Source organism: Chrysemys picta, chromosome 16 (genome assembly GCF_011386835.1).
Source record: "Chrysemys picta bellii isolate R12L10 chromosome 16, ASM1138683v2, whole genome shotgun sequence".
NCBI classification, from domain to species: domain Eukaryota; kingdom Metazoa; phylum Chordata; order Testudines; family Emydidae; genus Chrysemys; species Chrysemys picta.
Window position 1 is genome coordinate 23,894,014 of NC_088806.1, and position 20,957 is coordinate 23,914,970.

General features: G+C 40.1%; 1 protein-coding gene across 4 annotated transcripts in view; it reads right to left on the reverse strand.

Annotated features, from left to right (window-relative positions):
• Positions 1-6,176: 6,176 nt before the first annotated feature.
• JHY (junctional cadherin complex regulator) overlaps positions 6,177-20,957 on the reverse strand; it is a 31,734-nt gene continuing 16,953 nt past the window's right edge. For 3 of the 4 annotated variants that reach the window (XM_065569129.1, XM_005303739.4, XM_065569128.1), the window contains 5 exons: positions 17,115-17,827; positions 15,726-16,017; positions 12,407-12,487; positions 7,993-8,118; positions 6,177-6,954 (listed from right to left, as the gene is read on the reverse strand). In XM_065569129.1, coding sequence (XP_065425201.1) covers positions 6,751-6,954; positions 7,993-8,118; positions 12,407-12,487; positions 15,726-16,017; positions 17,115-17,827 — 1,416 coding nt within the window. In that variant the 3' untranslated portion in view covers positions 6,177-6,750. Of the gene's footprint in view, positions 6,955-7,992; positions 8,119-12,406; positions 12,488-15,711; positions 16,018-17,114; positions 17,828-20,957 lie in introns of all 4 variants that reach the window. The other variant, XR_010593008.1, reaches the window with a different exon arrangement.

Below are 20,957 nucleotides of genomic sequence, written 5' to 3' on the forward strand. Positions count from 1 at the left end.
CACTCTGCATTTATTGTCCCTGGATACCACTCCATGTTCACAGAAGCCTCTTCTGTAGCCAAACCAACCGCCATATCTCACCCTTTACGCACATACTCATTTATTCTTGTGCCAGGAGTATTTATGTTGAGTATTAGGAAATACTTCCCTCTGGTGATCCCATCTATTGCAGAATTTGTTTCCAAAGGGAAGTGGTGGAAGATTTATAAGGCACTGGACCAAGTTTATCACTGGTATAACACCACTGACGTAAGCCTGTAGCCACAGGCTGGCCAGTAAAGGCATTACTTTCTACTGGAGTTCACTTATTATACTCAAGGGATAATGGTTTGCTTTGTTTTCTAAAAACCTTCAATCTGAGTCAAATCCACCCTGGTGTAATTCCGTTCAAGACAGACATGAATTTGTCCCTGTATGTTTCATTATTTCCTTGTGAAATGAATTTTCCTACTCTGCTGAGGTGTTTGTATTTTTGTCTCACCATCACGTGCAACGGTTGTGCAAGGAGGCTGTATTCAATTTAGATCTGTGTGCCAATTTTCAGATCCGACTAAGTATAAACATGAGGCCAAATTATTATTATTTATTATTTGTATTTGCATACAGCCTAGGAGCCCCAATCATGGGCTTACTTGCTGTAATTCCACTGAGTTCACTGGCAATCTGACAACTCCGTTGAGCATGCCAGGGATGAATGTGGCTTTTAGATGGGAGTTTTTAGAAAACAGAACGTATCGTCCCTTTGGTGAAATACATGATCTCCAGTGGTGAATAATGTCATTAGCATGTGGATTTATTTTTCAGACACGTTTTCAGCTTCACAGCGCAATATTTTTTGTCTATAAAAATCAAACCCACCTTGGGGTGGGGGGACAACCCAAAAAAGAGAGGTTTTTGAGAGGTCTGAAGGAAACCAAGAAAAGAAACAGTAGGAAGAATAATTACATATAAGGGAACCCCAGAAATTTATGCCCATATAACATTTGCATAAAACCAATTATATCTTCAAGAAATAAAAATAGATTTAATACATGTTCCTTTTTTGGGGGCAGTGAGATTTTTTTTTTTTTTTAGATATCCTTAATGTAAACATCATTCAGATTATCCCCACCTCAGCAAGGTGACACCTATCACCTGGCCAAGAGTCCTAGCTAGACACAAGCTGTTTCAGTGCATGGTGCTGACTTTACGACCATTAGGTGACTGCAGCCACGGCTCATGGAGGGAAGGGATCCAGCTGTAGAATGTATTCTAGAATGAAGGTAGCCTGGAGGAAGTTCCAGACGAGGTATGCTGCTCTAACATTCCCCACCACTATACTACAGAGCCAGAGGAGGCACAATCTCGGATACATGGTAGTTAGTTGTTTGAAGGCCTGATTCTACCACCCATACTCACGTGAGTAACACTTTACTCTATGCATTGCCATATAGTCCCATTGATTTCAATATGAGAGTAAGGGCCTAAGTCAACATTAATGTGGTCCCAAATGCTTAATGAAAACTTCAAGCCAATTTCTTATTAAATTCTTTGTCCTTCTCATTTGAATTACATGAAGTTTTGGCCTTTGCTTTTGAGCAGATGGATGCTCATCATTTACTTGTGCAGTCCCTTTTGTACCACTGTTATCTGTTCGGCGCAAAAAGAATTTGCATGACTATCAAAGCAGATCAAAAGACTTCCTTTGCACACACACTGAAAATAACCTCTTTTCAAATTTCACCTTGGGGAAAATACAATCCTTTGCACATGGTCTGCAAGATGATTGTGTTCATGGGACTATTTATTTTTTTGCTATGGGGAAGCATCCTATTAATGACAGGGCTTATTGATCAAATTTTAATATTGGGGGTGAGGGGAAATTGGTGGGTGCCCTTGAATGTTCCTTAAAAGGTCACTATTTTAAAAACAAAACAAAACAACAACCCCCACCCCCGAATTTACATGAGCTATAAAAGGTACTAGGACGACAAACAGTGAAGAAGGTGATCAATTAAGACATTAAGCATTTTGCAACACATGGACGCATCTGCATTTTAGCCTAATAATAAGGCCATCAGCTCATTTTCAGGGGGCTGTTGCCTACTTCAACTCAATCCTGAGATCAAAGGGAAAATGTCTGCTTGCATTTTCTAATCAGAAAAGGGATGCTAATTTCGACTCCTTAATGTGTGGTGGTGAGAGACTCCTTCAATTAACTGAATTCAATAGCGAGGAGGGAAAAAAAGGATACAAAGGGAGACAGGCTAGAAAGGCAGAAGTTCTCATTAAATCAAAAGGTCCAGTATTCATTATCTCTAGCATCTGGGGCTAAGCACTAAACATGGAGATCATCAAAGGGGATTTAATGGGTTAAATTGAGAATATACTCTAATTAAAATATTAGGTACACATAAATAGCTCTTTGATATTCATCTAAAAGTTCAATTAAAAATAGGTGCTTCAGGTTTGTATTAAAGGGGGATTATCACTTTTAAGCAGAGGCAACAAGTTTATGGCCTTCCCCAGAAATGCTTCAAAGTGTTACCATTTTATTTAAAAAATATAATTAGGACAGCAACTCTAACTGGTATGGTACGGAACTGTCTATGTAACGTGAATCCTGAGGACAAACAGAGCTGACAGGCCAAGAGGTAAGAGGGAGCAAATCCAAAATCCAAGAAGGGACAATTTTGTCCTGGATCCACTGAAAGCTGCAAAACGGTTGCCTGCTACTGTACTTTTAAGTGCAAAATGTTTTACACATAACCTGAACCAGACCTTTATGCAGAGAATTTTCTCATGCAAGTTTCCAGTGATTCCATAATATTTATAGTAAATAGACCAAAATGATTGTAAGTCTCCCTGTTTTAAGGTCATCATTCAGCAAAGCTTTTAAGCACATGCTTAAGTCCTTTGCTGAATCAAGGCCCAAGGAATCAAGGCTTCATTTCAAATCTAGGGGAAGCAACCTTTCCAATGTCATATGGCACTGATGCTTAACTCCTTGTCAATTCTAGGAGCCATTTGTTTCCCAGTGTTTGAGAGCATGGATTGATTTCAATAATTTAGAGTGGGATTCAAAGCCCACAGAAGTCAACTGAAGTCTTTCAATGGCCTGCCTTTATTAAGCAAAATGGTCTTCCTGCTAACTTGTGACATTACCCTCAACTCCTAGCAGGAGTTTGCATCCAACTATTGAAAAGTCCAGAATTAACCCATTATAAGATTAAAAATATTTTTCTGAACTCATTTCCGTATTTTACCTTTTACAGAAAACTCAGGGCAGCCACAGAGACGTAAGCTTTTCCCTCTCTCGGCTGTATTCCCCAATTAACCCTTCCACTGCATACCTTCAACAAGACCAAACTTTGCTTAGGCCAGAGGATTCTATGGACTTCGGCTCCAACACATACAGTATCATCATTTTGATTAGATACAGCTATTGTTAATGACTTGCCTTAATGACAACTTGTTTTCTTTTAAAGTGGACTCGCACATTTGTTTTCAAGGCGATTTAACTGCACAGAAAGTTTGAAGGGGGAGTAACTAGGCATTTTGGGGCTCGTAGGATCCAAAGGAACTTTAGATACTGGTCAAAATTTCAAATCTGGGTGAATTTTGGATGTTTGTTTTTTTTCTTCTCAAACTTGTCAGGAAAATTCTCCTTTGCCCAGAGAGTAAATCAGGCCATTTTCATGCCAAATATTCACAGTTAAATATATTGGGGGTGGGGCTTACGATGGAACCTGGATGTAATCACAACTATGGAGCCAGGACCATGATTCTATATCTATTATGCAGACAACGTATGATGAAAACAAACCCAAGAGTCAACAAGAACCTGCAGAAATTGCCTATTTTCAAAAAGATGTTTAGTGTGTGTTCTCCAAAACTCCTTTTCTGTGCGTTTCCTTCACGTTTCATCTGTGGATTTAATTCTTCATTTACCAAGTTAAAGAAGCAGAACCATCATAAGAATCACATCTGTTTATTATCTTATACTTAATCTGTTAAAGGCTGTTTCCTATCAAAAGTGTAGTTCTTGCTTAGCCTCAGTGTTCTGCTCAGTTTCTCAGTGTATCTTCAAACTACTCCTAGCTAATAACAGATTGTCTAGATGAAGAGCCATTACTTGTCTGCATTTTCCTGCCCTAGATGAGGCTCTAAACTCCTGGGCTTGCTGTGATGTTGTGAGTGACAATGAATCATTAACCAATAAGGAAGCAACAATTGCATAATTAATTATTGTATCACTATTGATGGCCTGTGTTTGGTTCATGTTTTACTTTCTTCATTATTGGGAGCGTTTTAGTTTGGCTTCATTCCTGGATAATCTGCCAACAGCTTCCTCTTTGTTTTAAAGAAAGAAAATGTTGTGCATATTAAGGTAATACAATGAGGTTGTTGTCTTCCCCCCCCCTTTTTAATTTAAGATGTGCCAGATTTAATTTAAAAGTAAACTGGTACAAGTATTTAAATTAACTTGTTAAGGTCCCAAACCTGTAAGATTGTCTGTCTAAAAATTGAGTGGGCTATAGCCCACGAAAGCTTATGCTCTAATAAATTTGTTAGTCTCTAAGGTGCCACAAGTACTCCTGTTCTTTTTGTCTAAAAATTAGAGATCCCTACATTATATAAAACATGCAAGAATCAGCTCTGGCTTAACTGCTGGGACTGGTCAGAATTCTGTCTTTTTTTTCTTACAGGAATTGATTACATTTTCCTTTCCCATCATTCTGACCACATCTTTCCCTCCTTACATCTCTTAACGAGTTTATTTTTCTTATGTAGCATATAAGGGCTCGAAAGAGATCACACCCCACTGTGCCAGGCACTGTACATCTATTTAGGACAGATCTACACTGCAGCTGGGACGGTGCTTCCCAGCTCAAACAGATAGGCACCGTCTAGCTCTGCTTGAGCTAGTGCGCTAAAAATAGCAGGATAGCTGGGAACAGGCAGCAGCTTGGGCTAGCCATCTGAATACACACCCAGGGGATCTGGGTGGGGGTAACAGGGGCAGTATCCATGTACAGAGAGGTGAAGTGACTTGTTCAAAGTCACACAGCAGGTCCGGGGCAGAACTGGAAACAGAAATCAAGGGACCAACCCTAGTCCAGTGCCCTGACCATGGGACGATGCTGAATCTAGATTCTTTTCTTTTATCGCATCCGGTTCAAGCTCTCTGTCCTCACCTTCAAAAGTCTTCACAATTTTGCCTTGCTCTACATCCCAACTCTCTTTCCTGCTACTCACTCTGTGCCCTACAAATCCTCCCAGTTGCTCCCTTTGTCACCTTCTCCTACTCTCAGCTTTATGGCTTTATTCATGATGCCGCTATATTTGGAATGGCTTCCCACTCCTGGGCCATGACTGAAAGCCCATATAAGGCAGAAAGTCTTTCCATTGACTTCAGGGGGCTTTGCATCCAACCGCTGATGTATCAAGCCCCACTGCTCTCTCTACCTTCTGAACTGTTTGAAATGAGCCACTCTGATTACCACTACAAAAGTGATTTTTCATCCTGTTGATAATAGCCCACTTTAATTGATTTGTCTCGACCCCCCCACTGGGTAAGGCAACTCCCATATTTTCATGTACTGCTATATATATACAACTCTATCTTTTGGCACCCAACCCAAAATTTTTATATATATATAAAAAATCTTCCTACTGTATTTTCCACTCCATGCATCTGATGAAGTGGGTTTTAGCCCACAAAAGCTTATGCCCAAATAAATTTGTTAGTCTCTAAGGTGCCATATGGACTCGTTGTTTTTGCTGATACAGACTAACACGGCGACCACTCTGAAACCTATCTACCTTCTCTGTAAGTGAAGCCTCCTCTGCAGATCTTCCTCTTGGACTCTCTTATTTTACCATTGTATTGTACATGTCTGTCTAAAACCAGCAGTAAGCTGCTTTGGAGCAGGGCCTAGGGCTTATGTGTTTGGAAAGCACCATATACACACAAGGTGCTCTTTAACCATATACTGCTGATAACATCTCTAACACCCTGTCTACCCCAGGTTATGGAAACATGGGCCAGAGCTAAAATATTTTATCATTCATTCATGTCTCTTTGGTCAATGGCTCAGTGAGCAGCATGGAAAGGGTCCTGCTTTCATTTCAGTTCAAGTTATATTAAGAGAAAAGAAATAACGATAGACACATCCACAGAGTCACTCAGATTGTTTTTAGATTTGATGGAAATACTTTTAAAAGTTCATTATGTAAAATATAAAAAATGTTTTAGTAAGTAGCGGTAGGTTGATTTCACAGTATAAAAAGAATGAGCATTTTGGGAAAGACTAATGGGACACACAGATCTAGATTTACAAATGTGTTTAGGCATCGAAGTCCCAGGTTTAGGTTCCACTGCAATTCACAAAACTCCTGCTGAACCTTGCAGGCCCCTAAATTCACTCGCAACTCTTTCTGGATAACCGCTCAGAAAGAGGCAGCAGCTTAAGCAGGATATTCCAAGGAAGGAAACAATAGAATAAGAAGAAGCACAATTCTAAAATAAAGATTACATTTAAAAAAAAATAATAATTTGGCTATAATAAAATTGGACTAAAATAAGGGCAATTGATCTGAAAATATTTCACCTTTTGAAATCCATTTTTTTTTTTTGATGGTAGAGGCTCTTATTTAAGTAGCAGAGTCCTGAAATACTGTATCTGGGAAACATACGTAATTTAATGCACCACGTAATCAGTTCAGATACTGTCTACCCTCTACAGCTCTCTAATAATTTCAAACTTATTATAAAATGTGAAGGGTTTTGAAAGCAGCCACAACTTGCTTCTCTATTTCATGTCTGTTTTGCAGAGTTTTCAGTGAGGAAATTTGAGGTAAATTCTGTCCTTTTAAAGTATGTGCTGGAGTTTTTTCCTCTTCTGGTTCTTCATCTGATCGTTTTGCTGAGAACGGTTTTGGTTTAGGAATCTTCTTAGCATATTCCAGAGCCTAATAATATTAAAGATTGAAAGAAGTTTGAAATTAACAATAAAATCAGAACACTTTTAAAATGGCAGGAGAACATAAGAATTTTCATACTAGATCAAATTAATGATGTAATAATTCCATATCTTGAAGTGACTAGTACCAGATGCTTTAGAGGCAGGTGCAAGAAACTGCAGCGGCCAGCACATCCCTCGGCCCGTGCTGCTTCCCGCAGCCCCCATTGGCCTAGGACAGCGAACCGCGGCCAGTGGGAGCTGTGATCGACCGATCCTGCAGACTCTGCAGGTAAACAAACCGTCCCGGCTCACCAGCGGCTTTCCCTGATGGGCTGTGTGCCAAAGGTTGCCGATCCCTGAGTTAGAGGTTGCCTTATGCCTTGAAGCATGCAGGTTTATATCCATTCCAAAACTTTTTATAACAAAAATAGTATTTACTATTATAATTTTGTATATTCTCACATGCCTTTATAAATATCAATTCTGTTTTTTATTCCTGTTGAGCTCTTGGCCTCAATGATATCTTGTGGCAGTGAGTTCCTCATAGCCTAAATGTGGCAAGTTTCAGAAAGCAGAGATTTATTCTATAATAGACCCCGCCCCATCCTTCCTCAAAAATTACATTACGAAAGGCCTAAAATGATAAGGTGTTGAGATATTCCTGAAGACTTTAAAATCAAAGCTTAGAGACTAACTTAAATGGAGTCCCTTGCAAATTTCATTTCTGGTTAGTTTGAAGGCTGATACATTTCTTGACAAGAGAAGGAATACAATGAAGATTGTACAAAAATAATTAATAGGTAACTGACCTTGAGGAACTTTCTATATTAGGAGTGCCTGGGATTGTTTAAAAAAAAAAAAACTATAAAAATGGCAGCGGGAGACCCTCTATCTTTTGGCACCCAACCCAAAATTGTTCTAGGAGTTCACTTTCCATGGTTCTCGGACGCCTATGGACACATGCAGAGTCCAGTCTTTCAAGCCCTCTCCCTCGCACTTTAATGAGAGTTCTAGCCCCATCTAATGAGATGCTTTCTAGTCTGACCTTATGTCTTGATAATGATGACTTGATCTGAGGTTTTGCTGGCGGTTTCTGCACAGTAGCAACGTTCTTCATGTTGTGCTCCTTAACTTGCTTTGCATATTCCTTTTGCTTATTTAACTTTTCTGTCTGGCAAGTGAAAAAAGTAATGGTTATTTAAAGTTTTGAGGGACCAGTTAATTAACCCCTTTACTGCCGGACTTTCCTATTTAGGCCTGTGAGGCTGTTTAAAATGCCACTAATCACTGCTCAGCAAGATCTTCTTAAAAATCTAGTTTTTCAAGGTTAGATAACTGTAATTCTTTATTTTCAAGAGCTCTTCCTTTGTTATACTGAGGATGCAGCTACTTGAAAATGGAGCAGTTTGCATCTTTATTACCACATAGTTGTTTCAGCATATTACTTCCATTCTAAAATGGTTGCACTAGCTACCTGTCCAGTTTTGCATTGATTTTTAAAGTCCTTCTACTGCATTTAAAGCCTCGAATGACTGTAGTCCATTTATTTAACTGATTTTCTGTCTCTGTTTCCAACCATTTGTTACTCTCAGGCTCAGCAAGGTATTTTAGTTTGCCCCAGTTAGGAGCTGGTGTCAACATTTCATTTTTTCCCCCCATTGCAATTTAATAACACTTTATTGGCCTGACAAGCTATACGAGTGTTGCCAAAGTGTTAAAAAGAGACAGAACCCTCTGCTGTATGGAGGAAGGCCGTTTTGTAGCAATGCATCTATCTATTGATATAGATTTGAGATGACCAATCTATCTAATTTACTGCAAGGCTGAAGAAATCACTGTAGCTTTTAAACTGGCAAAGGGCTGATGATTTTATCATTTTAGCTACGCAATGCTCGGTCATATTTCTGTGAAGGACGCTATATAAATATAAATAGCTGTTGTCTTATCAGTAGGGTCTTATCAGTAGAGCACATGGGATCTGTTCTGCAGCACTTGAGATGTACATCTGCTTAATGTAACTAGTAAAGTCACTGGCAGTGAAGAGGTCAAATGATATTTTTCATTCAGACTCTTTCTCTGACAATCATCTCCTCTTTGGCACAGTAAGATCAGAGGTTTGCTTAACAGTAAGTAATGTGCATTCAGCTACTTCCCTGTTGCACTTACTTTACTGTATTTACTTTCATTTTCTCTTCCAAGGTTCAGTAAGACTGTCTTCTGTGAATGACAGTGCAGCTAAATCATGTTAAAGTCATTCATGTACACTTCAACTACCACAGGGAGAACAAAGCAGTTTGGACTTGCCTTCAGTTCAGGGCCGGCTCCACGCAGCCAAAACCAAAAAAAAAAAAAAAAAGCCGCGATCGCGATCTAAAAAAAGCCGCGATCGCAATCTGCGGCGGCAATTCGGCGGGAGGTCCTTCACTCCCAGGCAGAGTGAGGGACCGTCCGCCGAATTGCCGCCGAATACCTGGAACTGCCGCCCCTGTCTGGAACAGCCGCCCCAAGCACCTGCTTGAGAAGCTGGTGCCTGGAGCCGGCCCTGCTTCAGTTGGCTACTCACCTGCTGAAAATTTCTTTAATGGATGCCTGCTTCTGGGAACTACAAAACTAGAGGGCTGAATCTATCAAAGATATAATTGTCCCTTCTATTATACACTTCTTCCTTTTTATGTGCGTGCATGAGTTTTCTGGATAGATATCCATGATATCAAAGGAAATCTGGACTGTTAATTATCCGACGAAGTGGGCATTCACCCACGGAAGCTTATGCTCCAATACATCTGTTAGTCTTAAAGGTGCCACAGGACTCTCTGTTGCTTTTTGGACTGTTAATGTTGGTAGTGAACAAGTCTTAGCACACTGGGGAATATCCAGAGGCCTGGAAGAACACTTTAGTTGTGGCGATATTTTAAAAAAAGTAAATTAGATGACCGTGGTAATGGTAGGCTGTCAGTCGGACATAGATCCTCGACAATGTAATGGAACGGCTGATATGGGACTGTAATAAAGAGTTTAGATCAGGGGTCTCAAACATGCAGCTCGTGGAGTGATTTGCTGTGGCCCGGCAAGCTCCCCTCACCCGCCGCCCCCAACCCCGCTCCCCAGTGCGCCGCGTCCCCATTCCTCTACCTACCTCCAGGTGCTTCCTGCCGCCAAACAGCTGTTTGGCGGCATTTAGCGCTTTCCGGGGGGGAGGGGAGAGGAGCAGGGAGCTACGTGCTCAGGGGAGGAGGCAGAGAAGAGGCGGGGCACGGATTTGGGGAAGGGGTTGGACTAGGGGCAGGGATTGACTAATTGCATCCTGGCCAGAGGAGGCAGAGCTAGGCCTAATAAGCAGACTGAGGGAACTCAGGTCAAGAGAGACTACCTAGAAGACAAGTCTCTCTGATGGAGAGAAGCCCTGGGATAGGGTTTAATAGACAGGAAATAGCAGAGGAACAAGCTACTCTAGCAGTTGAGGCTCCTGGTGGGGGAGCCCGGAGGTAGAGTCAACAAGAGAACTACAGTGAAGCCTGAGAGGGGCGGAAGGGCTGTTAGTTTGAAGATTTGTGTGGACTTTTATTTGGACTTGCTCTTGCTGTCCTGGAAGGGGTTTACATTTTTTTGTGACTTGGCTGGAGGGCCAAGCCACAGAACACCCAGAGGGGGAGTCAGAAGAAGACCCAGACTGAGAGAGGCTGCTGTAGGTCCAAAGGAGAGCCCAGGTGGGGGAGACCAACAAGGACTCCATGCAACTCTGCTACCAGAGACAAGGGGGTGCCCACGAGGTGAGGATGTGCTACTACAATATAGTGTTGATGTAATAAATGTAGATGTCTTGGTACCACATGACATTTTGATTAAGAAACTAGAATGATACGAAATCAGTGGCACCTACTGAAGTGGGGTTAGGTCTCAATCTAATTGTAAATGGAGAATCATCAATTGGATGATTTTTGATGGGGTCCTTCAGAGATCTGTTCTTGGTTCTATGCTATAAAATATTTTTGTAATGACTAGGAAGAAAACAAAGTCATTACTGATAAAGTTTTCAGATGACCCAAAGATTGGGGGAGTGGTAAATAATGAAGAGGATGGGTCGCTGTTAGAGTGATCTGGATCTCTTGCCAAGCTAGGTGCAATCAATATATGTATTAATATGGCTGAATGAAAGGTCATATCTAGAAACAAAGAATGTAGGCCATATTTACAGGATGGAGGTCTCTATCTTGGGAAGCCGGGACTCTGAAAAAAAGACTGGGGGTTCACGGTGGCTCATCAACTGAAGATCAGCTCCCAGTGCTACACTGTGGCTATAAAGGGCTCATGTGATTCTTGGATTTAAAAACAGAGGAATATTGAGTAGGAATATGGAGGTTACATGACCTCTGTATTTGGCACTGGTGTAACAGCTACTGGAATATAGTGTCCAGGTCTGGTGTCCACAATTCAAGAAGGCTGTTGAAAAATTGGAGAGAGTTCAGAGAAGAGCCACAAGAATAATTAAAGGATTGGAAAACATGCCTTATAGTTAAGTTTGTTAGTAAAGGGTTCTGTAATCTAGCAGACAAAGATATAACAAGCTCTAATGACTGAAAGTTGATCCAATGGTTGAAAGCTAGACAAATTGAGACTAGAAATAAGGTGTACATATTTAAATGAGAGTAATGAACCACTGGAACAACTTATCAATGGTTGTGATGGGTTTTCTAACAGACATATTCTAGTTCAACCACTTGAATGAAGAATTAATTCAGGGAAATCCTATGGCCTATATTATGCATGATATCTGACTAGATGATGACAATGGTCCCTTCTGACCTATGAATCTATGAAAATTAGCTGTGGGTTTTGTGAAAACCAAGTCTTGAAATCTAGCACATATTTATACATAGATTTGCAATGAACTGGCTAGTGTGAATGAGTGCTAATGGATGAGCAGTATTGTTCAACTGTGTAACAAACCCTGTATTGCTAAGGAGAGTCTCTTTTAGCACAGGTGGCTGGAAGTTTGAGTGTTATATAGAAAATTCCAAAGGGCAATGGGGTGCAGCCTAATGACAGGCATGATGTGCTAGGTGGCCATGGACCTGCATCAATATTGTTTATATGGATCAGAGAGGGCACCTGGCAAGAGAGATGCACATGGAAAAAAAGGGGCTACTTCTTAACCTAACTGGTAGAGGAGATCTTAATGTTTTGTTTTATTGTCTTAGTTGGACTCATGAATGGCGTGGTTAACAGATGCCTGACTAGAACATTATCTTTATCATTTATTTGATGGTAATGCCCATCTATGTACTAGTTGCTTTCCTAACACTCAGAAGGATGGTCCTCTTTGGAATTTAATATTTAAAAACAGGCATTTTTTAGTTACTTTATCAACTGTGCTTCCATTTCCATTGCATTCTACATCCGCTTACTTGGCATAATTTTGAGACAAAAAAAGCAGACAAAATGCTATTTGTGCCACCTACTTTCTCTCTGACTGCTTCATAGTCAGGTCCAAGGCCTCCGAGCTTCACATCCAGGTTCATGTAGTTTCTTGGCCTAGAAGGCTAAAGACAGAATCAAATACATCTTCCTTTAATTGTTGCTATGGAGGGCAAAAGGCTCCCTCAGTAATGCAAAAGTCTTAAAGGTATCTTTACCCTGAGCAGGTATGTTCTACTATAAATTACATTCCCAGGTATAATGACAGAACAGGAGAAAAATGGGTTTGCCTTTTTGAAAGTTTTTGCCAGGGTGTATAGAAAACAGTTTTGAAAATAAAGACAGTTTAGTGAAATGTAAAACATTCACATGAATGCTTGTGTATTTAAGGTGCATGAATAATTTCCACTTGTACTACAGCATATGATCACATAATTAAAGATGGTGTGTAATAGATATGCACAAGATGGGCAGAATTCAGGTTGCATGTTCAACCTTAACTTTGGCACTTGCTTTATAAGTAAAGTGAGCAAACTTAAGGTTGAATGAATGTAATTTGTTTCATGTGATAATATTCCTTTAAAAATTTCCCATATTATGTAGGCATTTGAATGACTAACAGGCAAACCCCCTCCACTTTGTAATTTGCCAGTCTTGCATTTCATGAGCTGAATTCTGTTAAACAGCTTAAAATGACAATGCATTTGGCAGTTATTACAGTAACAGAACTTTTGAACAAAGCCTTGTAGCAAAACTACAGAAAACACCCTGCTTTTGGTGATAAAAGAGATGTTCATTATGTATCCTTCTCCTGGTAACTAACTAAAGACCTAGTGCTTGGGATAGCAAATTCAGAGTTTGGGGGAGAGAAGGCACAAGGTGGAATCCTGGACTCACTGAAATCAGTGGCCAGAGTCAGTGGAGTCAGGATTTCACCCAGAATGGAAGGAAGGGGAGGAAGACCTGGGGATGAAGGTAGAGGCTCTAGAAGATGGTTTGGGTAGACTAAGTGTAATTCTGATCTCAGTTACACAAGTTAAATTATTCCTGATTTACACTCAAGTCATCAGTGTTGCCCCTAATTTACACTGATGTAACCAAGAAGAATCTGGCCAGGTAGCTTTAAATGAATACACTTGTTGGAAAAAATCCCCACCAAAACAAAACCCACAGCTCATAAATCCAATCAACAAAGTGCTCTGTTGTCAGTGATTCCCTTTATCTTATGAAAACAATATGGAATAGTTTCTAAAATGACTCTCCTTTACAATATTATATTGGTGATGCATGACAATTAGACACTGTTTTCCCATGAGGCTAGTCAAATTCTTCTTGCATCTTTTGAGTGCCCATATACTTCCATTCTCAGAAATGCCATTAGTAACACGAGAACCTTCTAATTAGGTTGACTTTGAACCCAGTTCCTAATAACTAGGGATTGCAAAGTTTACTCTTTTCCAATAATATTGCTATATGGCACCTCATTTGGCCACATGACAGTGTTGTGAGCAGCACCCCGTCACCCTTTTTAGTTGGAAGCAATCATTCACCTGAAAAGGTTAAAAATTAACAGTACTAGTATGGAACAAAATCTTTACAAGTGAATTGGCTGGAGCAGGCAAAAAGGAAGGTCATTGCTAGTGGACTCACATACTATGTTTTTGTTGCAGTGGCCTCAACCGAGCCTACTCAAGTGCACTGCACCCACCCTCCTGCTTGGGAGCACTGTCACTTCTCTTTTGCCCTGTGCTGATCCCCCGTGCAAAACCCTTTTTTTTAGTTGTTTGTGTGGGGAACCAGAATTTAATCTTAATCCATTTCTAACTATCCATTATGTTTGCTCCAGGATAAGGTGCTTTTCTGGCTTGTCTGGGGAGGGCTGGGCATTCCTGGATCTCGTTACATCTGTTCCAAAGAGACTCAATTAACTTGCATAACTGGGCAAAATTTTAAGTGTGCCAATGAAAATGCTTAATAATCCAGACTCTGGTTTGCTTTATTTTCTTTCTGGCCGCCTACTGTAGTAATTCCAATCATGTAGTGTCTACAGAAATGCCCAAAGAATTTCTACCAGCAAAAAAGTACTTTCTTCAAATGATGAACATGTTTTAAGTCAGGCCCAACTGGCAAACAAATGAAATCTATATTATATTAGAAATATTAGACTTTTGTTTTGAGTCAAGTATCCGAACTCTTTATGGAACAATTATATAATTGTTTTTTAAACTGAAGCTAATACAGGGAGTTAACCATTTAGCTGTATGGAATAAATCCAGGTTTTTCCTCAAGAAGCTGTAGTAATTTCCAATATATTTTCAAAGCCAAAATATGTGTGAATTAAATTTGACCTTGGTGTGTTTGTATGGACTTCTGTTTAATGTGAGAAGCTGGGTTGTACTGCGAGACATAAACAATCCAATTCTCCACAAAATTCTTCAGATGTGTAAATGTGAGAAAGTTATTGGAAAAAAGGACAAAAACAATGGCTTGAACACAGGGAATGGAAAAGGAAGGAAATCTGCCTTGTAGTTACTATCTTAATCCAGCTAACCCTTCTTAGAGGCAGTCAAGCAGCAATACACAAACTGCCTCCTCGATGAAGCACATGAATAATTATTCCAGCTTAGCTGCATTTCTCAGTGCAGTCAAGCTAACTTCTTAAACATTTAATTTGTCATGGGTGTACAAGGATATCTTTATACTGTTCCATTACATCAGTGTTAAATGGTTATAGTATGAAATTTGGACACACAGAAGAGATACAGAGCTCAATTTTAATTAGTGATCAGAATGGGATTGTCAGCAGACCTGGAATAATGTTTATAACATTAGCTTCACAAATCCTGTAACTTTTAATGTTGTTCAGTTTGAATTCCCTTGGAAACCAAGAGATTTGATCTGACTGGCAAATGGGCATGACAAAGAAAATAACTTATTCAGATTTGAGGCCTGGCTACCTGCTGTCCTATACAAATGGCTTCTTTCTCAAGCATTTTACCACAGGAATAACTTAAAGGATCAACAGTTCCCTATGTGTTCTAGCAGGTGACCTTCTCTGAAAAGCAGAGTGGAAAGATGCAGTGGTGAATTGCTTCAACTCCTTGGAATATAAAGTGTGGGAGTGAGTTGGTCAGATCAGCTACTAGTTATTTTCTTTTTCCATATCTGCTTCTGCCACTGACTTGTTTGATGCTGGGCATGTCACTTAACCTCTCGGAGTATCAATTCCCCTTCTGTAAAATGGGAATAATACCCCTTTTAAAGTGCTTTAAGATCTATGGATAACAAGCACAAAGTACTAATTTAATCAGAGGAGGAAACAGCAAAATAAAATTGGTTTCTAACTCACCCATCTTTTCTTACCTTCCTAGTCCCTTTCTCTTTCAGCTGTTTTTGCTTTTCCATTTGCAGCAGGTACCCTTCTGAGTTGCTGCGACTAATTTTCACTTGTTTTCCTTCACTTCTTTCTGTGTTAATCTCTGAGTCACTTTCTACCCGTGGGATTACAGGTGGAAACAAGCCAGAGAACTGCCTTTCGGCAAGGTGAGTGTCTTCCAGTTGAGAGATTTTTTGATGATGTTGTTCCATTGTCTGTATAAGTTGTGTGGTTGGAGAAGGGCCTGCTAGTGGCTTCTGACCAGATGACTGGGATGGCCTCAATTTTAAAACGAAAGAAGGAAATTGTGTTTACTCATACCTAGATGCAAAGTCCCAATAAGCAATCTGTAAACTGAAATTGTCATTGCTATTCAAACATATTTTGAAAACCATTAGATATTGTTAGCTGGGTACATTTTCAACTCATTGAATTATGCACGCAAGCTTTCAGAAGTGAACATGACCGTTTGTGACTGATTCTGATCTCATTCACACACCCATGTATACCAGGAATAACATCATTAAGTCAACTGGGGCAAAGTCTGGGCCTGATCCAAAGCTCAGTGAAGTCAATGAAAAGATATCCATTGATTTCAGTCGGCTTTGGAGTAGGTAAAAATCAGACCCTTTGTGTTCATTGAAAGTAGAATTTTCATTTATTACCATCAATCCATACAAGCTCTATATAAATAGTTTTAACCTCTCATGCCTTTTTCATGCTAACAGTGTCAGATTTTATTCTTCTAAGAACTTCGACACACAAAACCTTTGACTTTGGTGGGAATTTGATAAACAGAGCAAGTGCAGGATTAGTAAAAATGTGACCAGCTGCTTGTACCTTATATACACTAGGACCACTTCTGGTGGACCTGCAATTGGGGAAGATTTTAAAGAAGAATACCAGTATAGACAAGTGTTGAAAGATGAGTGGCAGCGCACTGAATTGCATTGGAGCAATTTGGGATTTTCACTCCACCTTGCCACAAGCTGGGTTTTGGTATAACCAAGTTGAGTACAAACAGGCTCCTCTAGACTCAGTTCATGGATGATGCAACTAAATGTTTCTTTGTTTTGCTCTTTAATATCAGTTTTTCAGTTACCATTCTTAAGCTTGATCTTGCAGTCCTTGCATGTACAAACACACTAAGATCAATGGGAATTTCATGTGTAGGAATGGCTAGGGTACTGAAAGCTTAAAAATAGTGTTAAACTGTTTATTAAATCAAACACTAATGAACAAACTATAAATTATGAATAAATTACTGTGGTTGAATGTATCAGACTTTTCTGAACACTTCCTTGGCCTTCTCTAATATGACTTCCTTGGCATCATGTACCATTATGCTAATAACATTTTGAAACGTGAGTCCTTACCACAAGCTGTTGGTAGCAAAGTTGTTGTGATGGCTCTTGTCTATATAAAATTGCTTTCTATGATTCTGAGTTGAAACTTGGTCTTTTACTGATTCTTGAAAATTAGCATTGTAAGTAGATGCGATGCTTTTCTGGTTTAGGAGCATGTGACCTTTGGCATACCCATCAGGTGGAAGAGGCTCCAAAACATAACTATTCTGTAAATGTTGCTGATTATACGGAGGTCTGTTTCTGGGGTTTTGCTGATATTTTTTGTTTTCTTCACTAGTATATGCTGGAGATAAATTCAACCCAGTAGCGTTTTTATGCATTGTTAGTTCAAGATGGTGCCTTGATGAAGCCAAGTTCATGGAGATTTGCTTCTGATTCCAGTTTACCAGATCTGAATTATTTTGTAAAGTATTTGAGTCTGTCTCCCAATCTGCTGCTGAACTAGTCTTAACGAAAGGAGTAATTGGACCAACGAAGGGATTTGTTTGTAACCAACTATGCAGTGAACTATTGTCATCTTTTTCAAGTTCTAGCACTTCAGAAGAGTTTGAATCCATATAAAAGTTCTCAAATTCTGATACATTGCGATGTGTGTGATGCTGAGGTCTTGGTTCCGCTAGTCTTCCTGGTGGATGCTGGACATCATTTGCTGGTAAAGATCTCTCTCTTAGCACTCGATTTAATTTTGTTCTGTCTGCCTGGGGTCGTTTATTTTGGTGATCCTAAAAAGAGTATTGTGAAACTCTGAGGTGATCATTTTGCATGCATATTAAATGATAACTTGAAAAGACAAACATACTAAACTTACACATACTTTTTGCTGCACCAATACCTTTCATTCAGAGATTTCTCTACAGCCACAAACCTTAGGCCCCAATTCAGGACAGCACTTAAGCATATGCTTAAATTCCGCAGAAGTCAGTGGGACTTGAGCATGTACTTAAGGTTAACCATATGCTGAAGTGCTGTCTTGTTTTTATTTCACTATACTTGTATGTATAGTAGACCAGGCCCTCAGCTACTGTAAACGGTGGCAAACCTGTTAACTTCACTGGAGCTACTTCAATTTAAACCAACTGACAATCTGGTCCAGTGTATAACTGAGAAATTTTGGAGTCAGATTTTCTTCTGGTGTAAATTGGCACACTTTCATTGACCTCAATAGAGGAGTGCCAATTTACAATAGCAGAGAATTTGGCTCTGTTTACTGGTTGTTTGGTTGGTAGATTTGGAAATGGGAGGTGGACAGAAGGCGTTAACTTCTGATTTTGCTATTGCTGTTTATGATTTTAATTATGTCAAAATGTCATGTTTTTTAGTAGAAAGAAATAAAAATACAGGCAGACAATTATTTCCCTTTCCCACACAGTAAAAATTAAAATACTGTAAAAGGAGCTAGTGGCAGAGCTTTACTCTGACATATTATTGGTCAAAAGCTCTCCAGATTGATGAAATAAGTATTTTCCCAGCGTGACGTATTTAGTATAAATATGTCCTTAGATGTCTTTGGAATTGCAAGTTAAAGCAATAGATATAGTAAGAGACTTGCCTGGAGTTATTGTCTGCATGTAGTAGTCTCAATTCAAGTTATTCAACCCTTTACCTATTGCTAATATCCACAGCACTACTCACAGCCTAGATTACACATGACCTTTTCGAAGGGTGCATTTTTTAGACTTGTTTGCAGTGGACAAAGAAATAAGTCAATATGCTCAGTTTAAATTGTTTCAATCGTTAAACCAAGTATTCATGTGCTTGTAAATCCTGAAACACGTCATCCCAGCAAACAATCAATCAATTCAGGAATTTAAATTCAGTGGGACTTCTCTCACTACCCAAAGCAACGTACTTGAAATCTGGGGTTTACTTAAGATTTATCATCTTCCCAATTAAGGTACCAGGTGTTGATCCTTTTGAGGCAAGATATAGGTTTCCTTAAAGGTAATATACAAAGCCATTCTCAGTCCATTTAATCTTCATCAGAACTGCAATCCTCCATTTCATCCTCCAGTCTCACTAGGGTTCTTTTGTTACCAACACTTGCAATCACTACATAGCATATGCACTCAGAGTAACTGCTTAATGGTAGGTATTAAGTCCACATATAGAGCTGAATGTTTTGGTGAAAGCTTTAGCACTGGGGAATTCTGACTCCTGGTGCCAAGATGATAATTTGTTAGCTAGACCTCCTCCATAATGATTAGTGCTTTTACTGATGGTGCCACCGATGGAAGGGTCCCAGGGTCTCAGCATGAACCAGGGACAAACTGAGACTGAGCCATTGTTTTCCCACTTAGATGGATCAAGTAGCATTGTAAAATTCTTCCTTTACTAAGAAACTTGAAATCTACAGAACATCTTTTACCATGAATAATAGCATAAACTGCGTTTGCTCTCTTAAGGAGCACAGCTTCTTGCCTTAAATGAACAGCAGGAAATTCAAACAATCTGCTTGAGCTACTTCAGCATAAACTTAATACAAAAACTAGGGCAGAGATTTTTTTTGAAAGGAGGCTAGGCAATTTGGATGCCAAATTCCCAGTAAATTTATGGGAACTAGGTGTTCAAATCCCTTAGGAGTCGAAAAAATATTCCGGGTTTAGCCTGTGATTCATAGCCACCTGTGTGTGAGGCAGGGCCGGCTCCAGGCACCAGCTTAGGAAGCAGGTGCTTGGGGCGGCCACTCCGGAGGGGGGCGGCATGTCCAGCTATTCGGCGGAGGGTCCCTCACTCCCACTCGGAGTGAAGGACCTGCTGCCAAAGTGCCGCAGATCACGATTGTGGCTTGTTTTTTGGGGGGGGGGGGCTGCTTGGGGTGGCAAAAACCCTGGAGCTGGCCATGGTGTGAGGGGAAAGTGTCTGAGGAGAAGGAAAACACAAAAACAAGAAGGAGGAGAAAAGCTTGCAAGAAGAATAAGTATATTTATCTTGTTTCCCCCTATGTTTATACTTCTCCCTTCATAGTCACATTGACCCAGTTGGCCACTATACTATGAGCCCGCGGCAGAGCAATTTCTGCTACATCAAGATATCTTGTCACAATGTTTGATCTTACCTATGTAGATGGGACATACCCATGTTATAACTATTTTAAACATACAAAAAGTCTGTAAAAGCAGGTGGAAATGACCCTGTAAAGACCAGGAGAGCCTGACTTTTCACTCAGTTACATCAGTTTTATACCAGCATAACTCAGTCAACTTCAAGTAGCATTATCTTGGCAGACAGTCCAATAGTCTAGCACTTAATGCTTCCTCTCAGACTGGTTTCAACACCAAGAAGCAGATATAAACAGCGGGCGGAGCAGAGCTGGAGCTGGTGCAGGGTCTCTGTCTGGTGACGTGCCAGCTGCCAAGGAAATGCTTGGGAACCTCTCTCCAAAGTGACAGAAGCTCCTCACTGGGGAATGCTGCAGTCTGGAACATGCAACGAGAGGAGAAAAGCCCAGCTTTCCTATGGAAAAATATCCCCAGAGGGGACTGTTGGGATCTCCTGCATCATGCAGGCTGGAAAGTCTCACCCAGTAGCTCCTGCATCCAGCTCCATGGCTACTGGCTGAGCTAGACCAGATCTTTCAAAAAGGTGTCCAGTCTCCACTTGAAGATTTCAAATCATGGAAAACTCCAGACCCTCCCCTCCCCTTTTGCCATGGCATTGCCTTGCTTTTGCCTCAAGCCAGAACTTCACACCGCATCTGACAAAACATGATCATGTTCCTGGAACATCTTGGTTTTTATAAGGTCAGTAAAAGGTTTGATTGCAGGTTCAATTTAGTGGAGAAAGGCATAAGGAAGTTAAAGCCCGACAAATTCAAGCGAGAAATAGGGCACAATTTAACAGTGAACATGAATA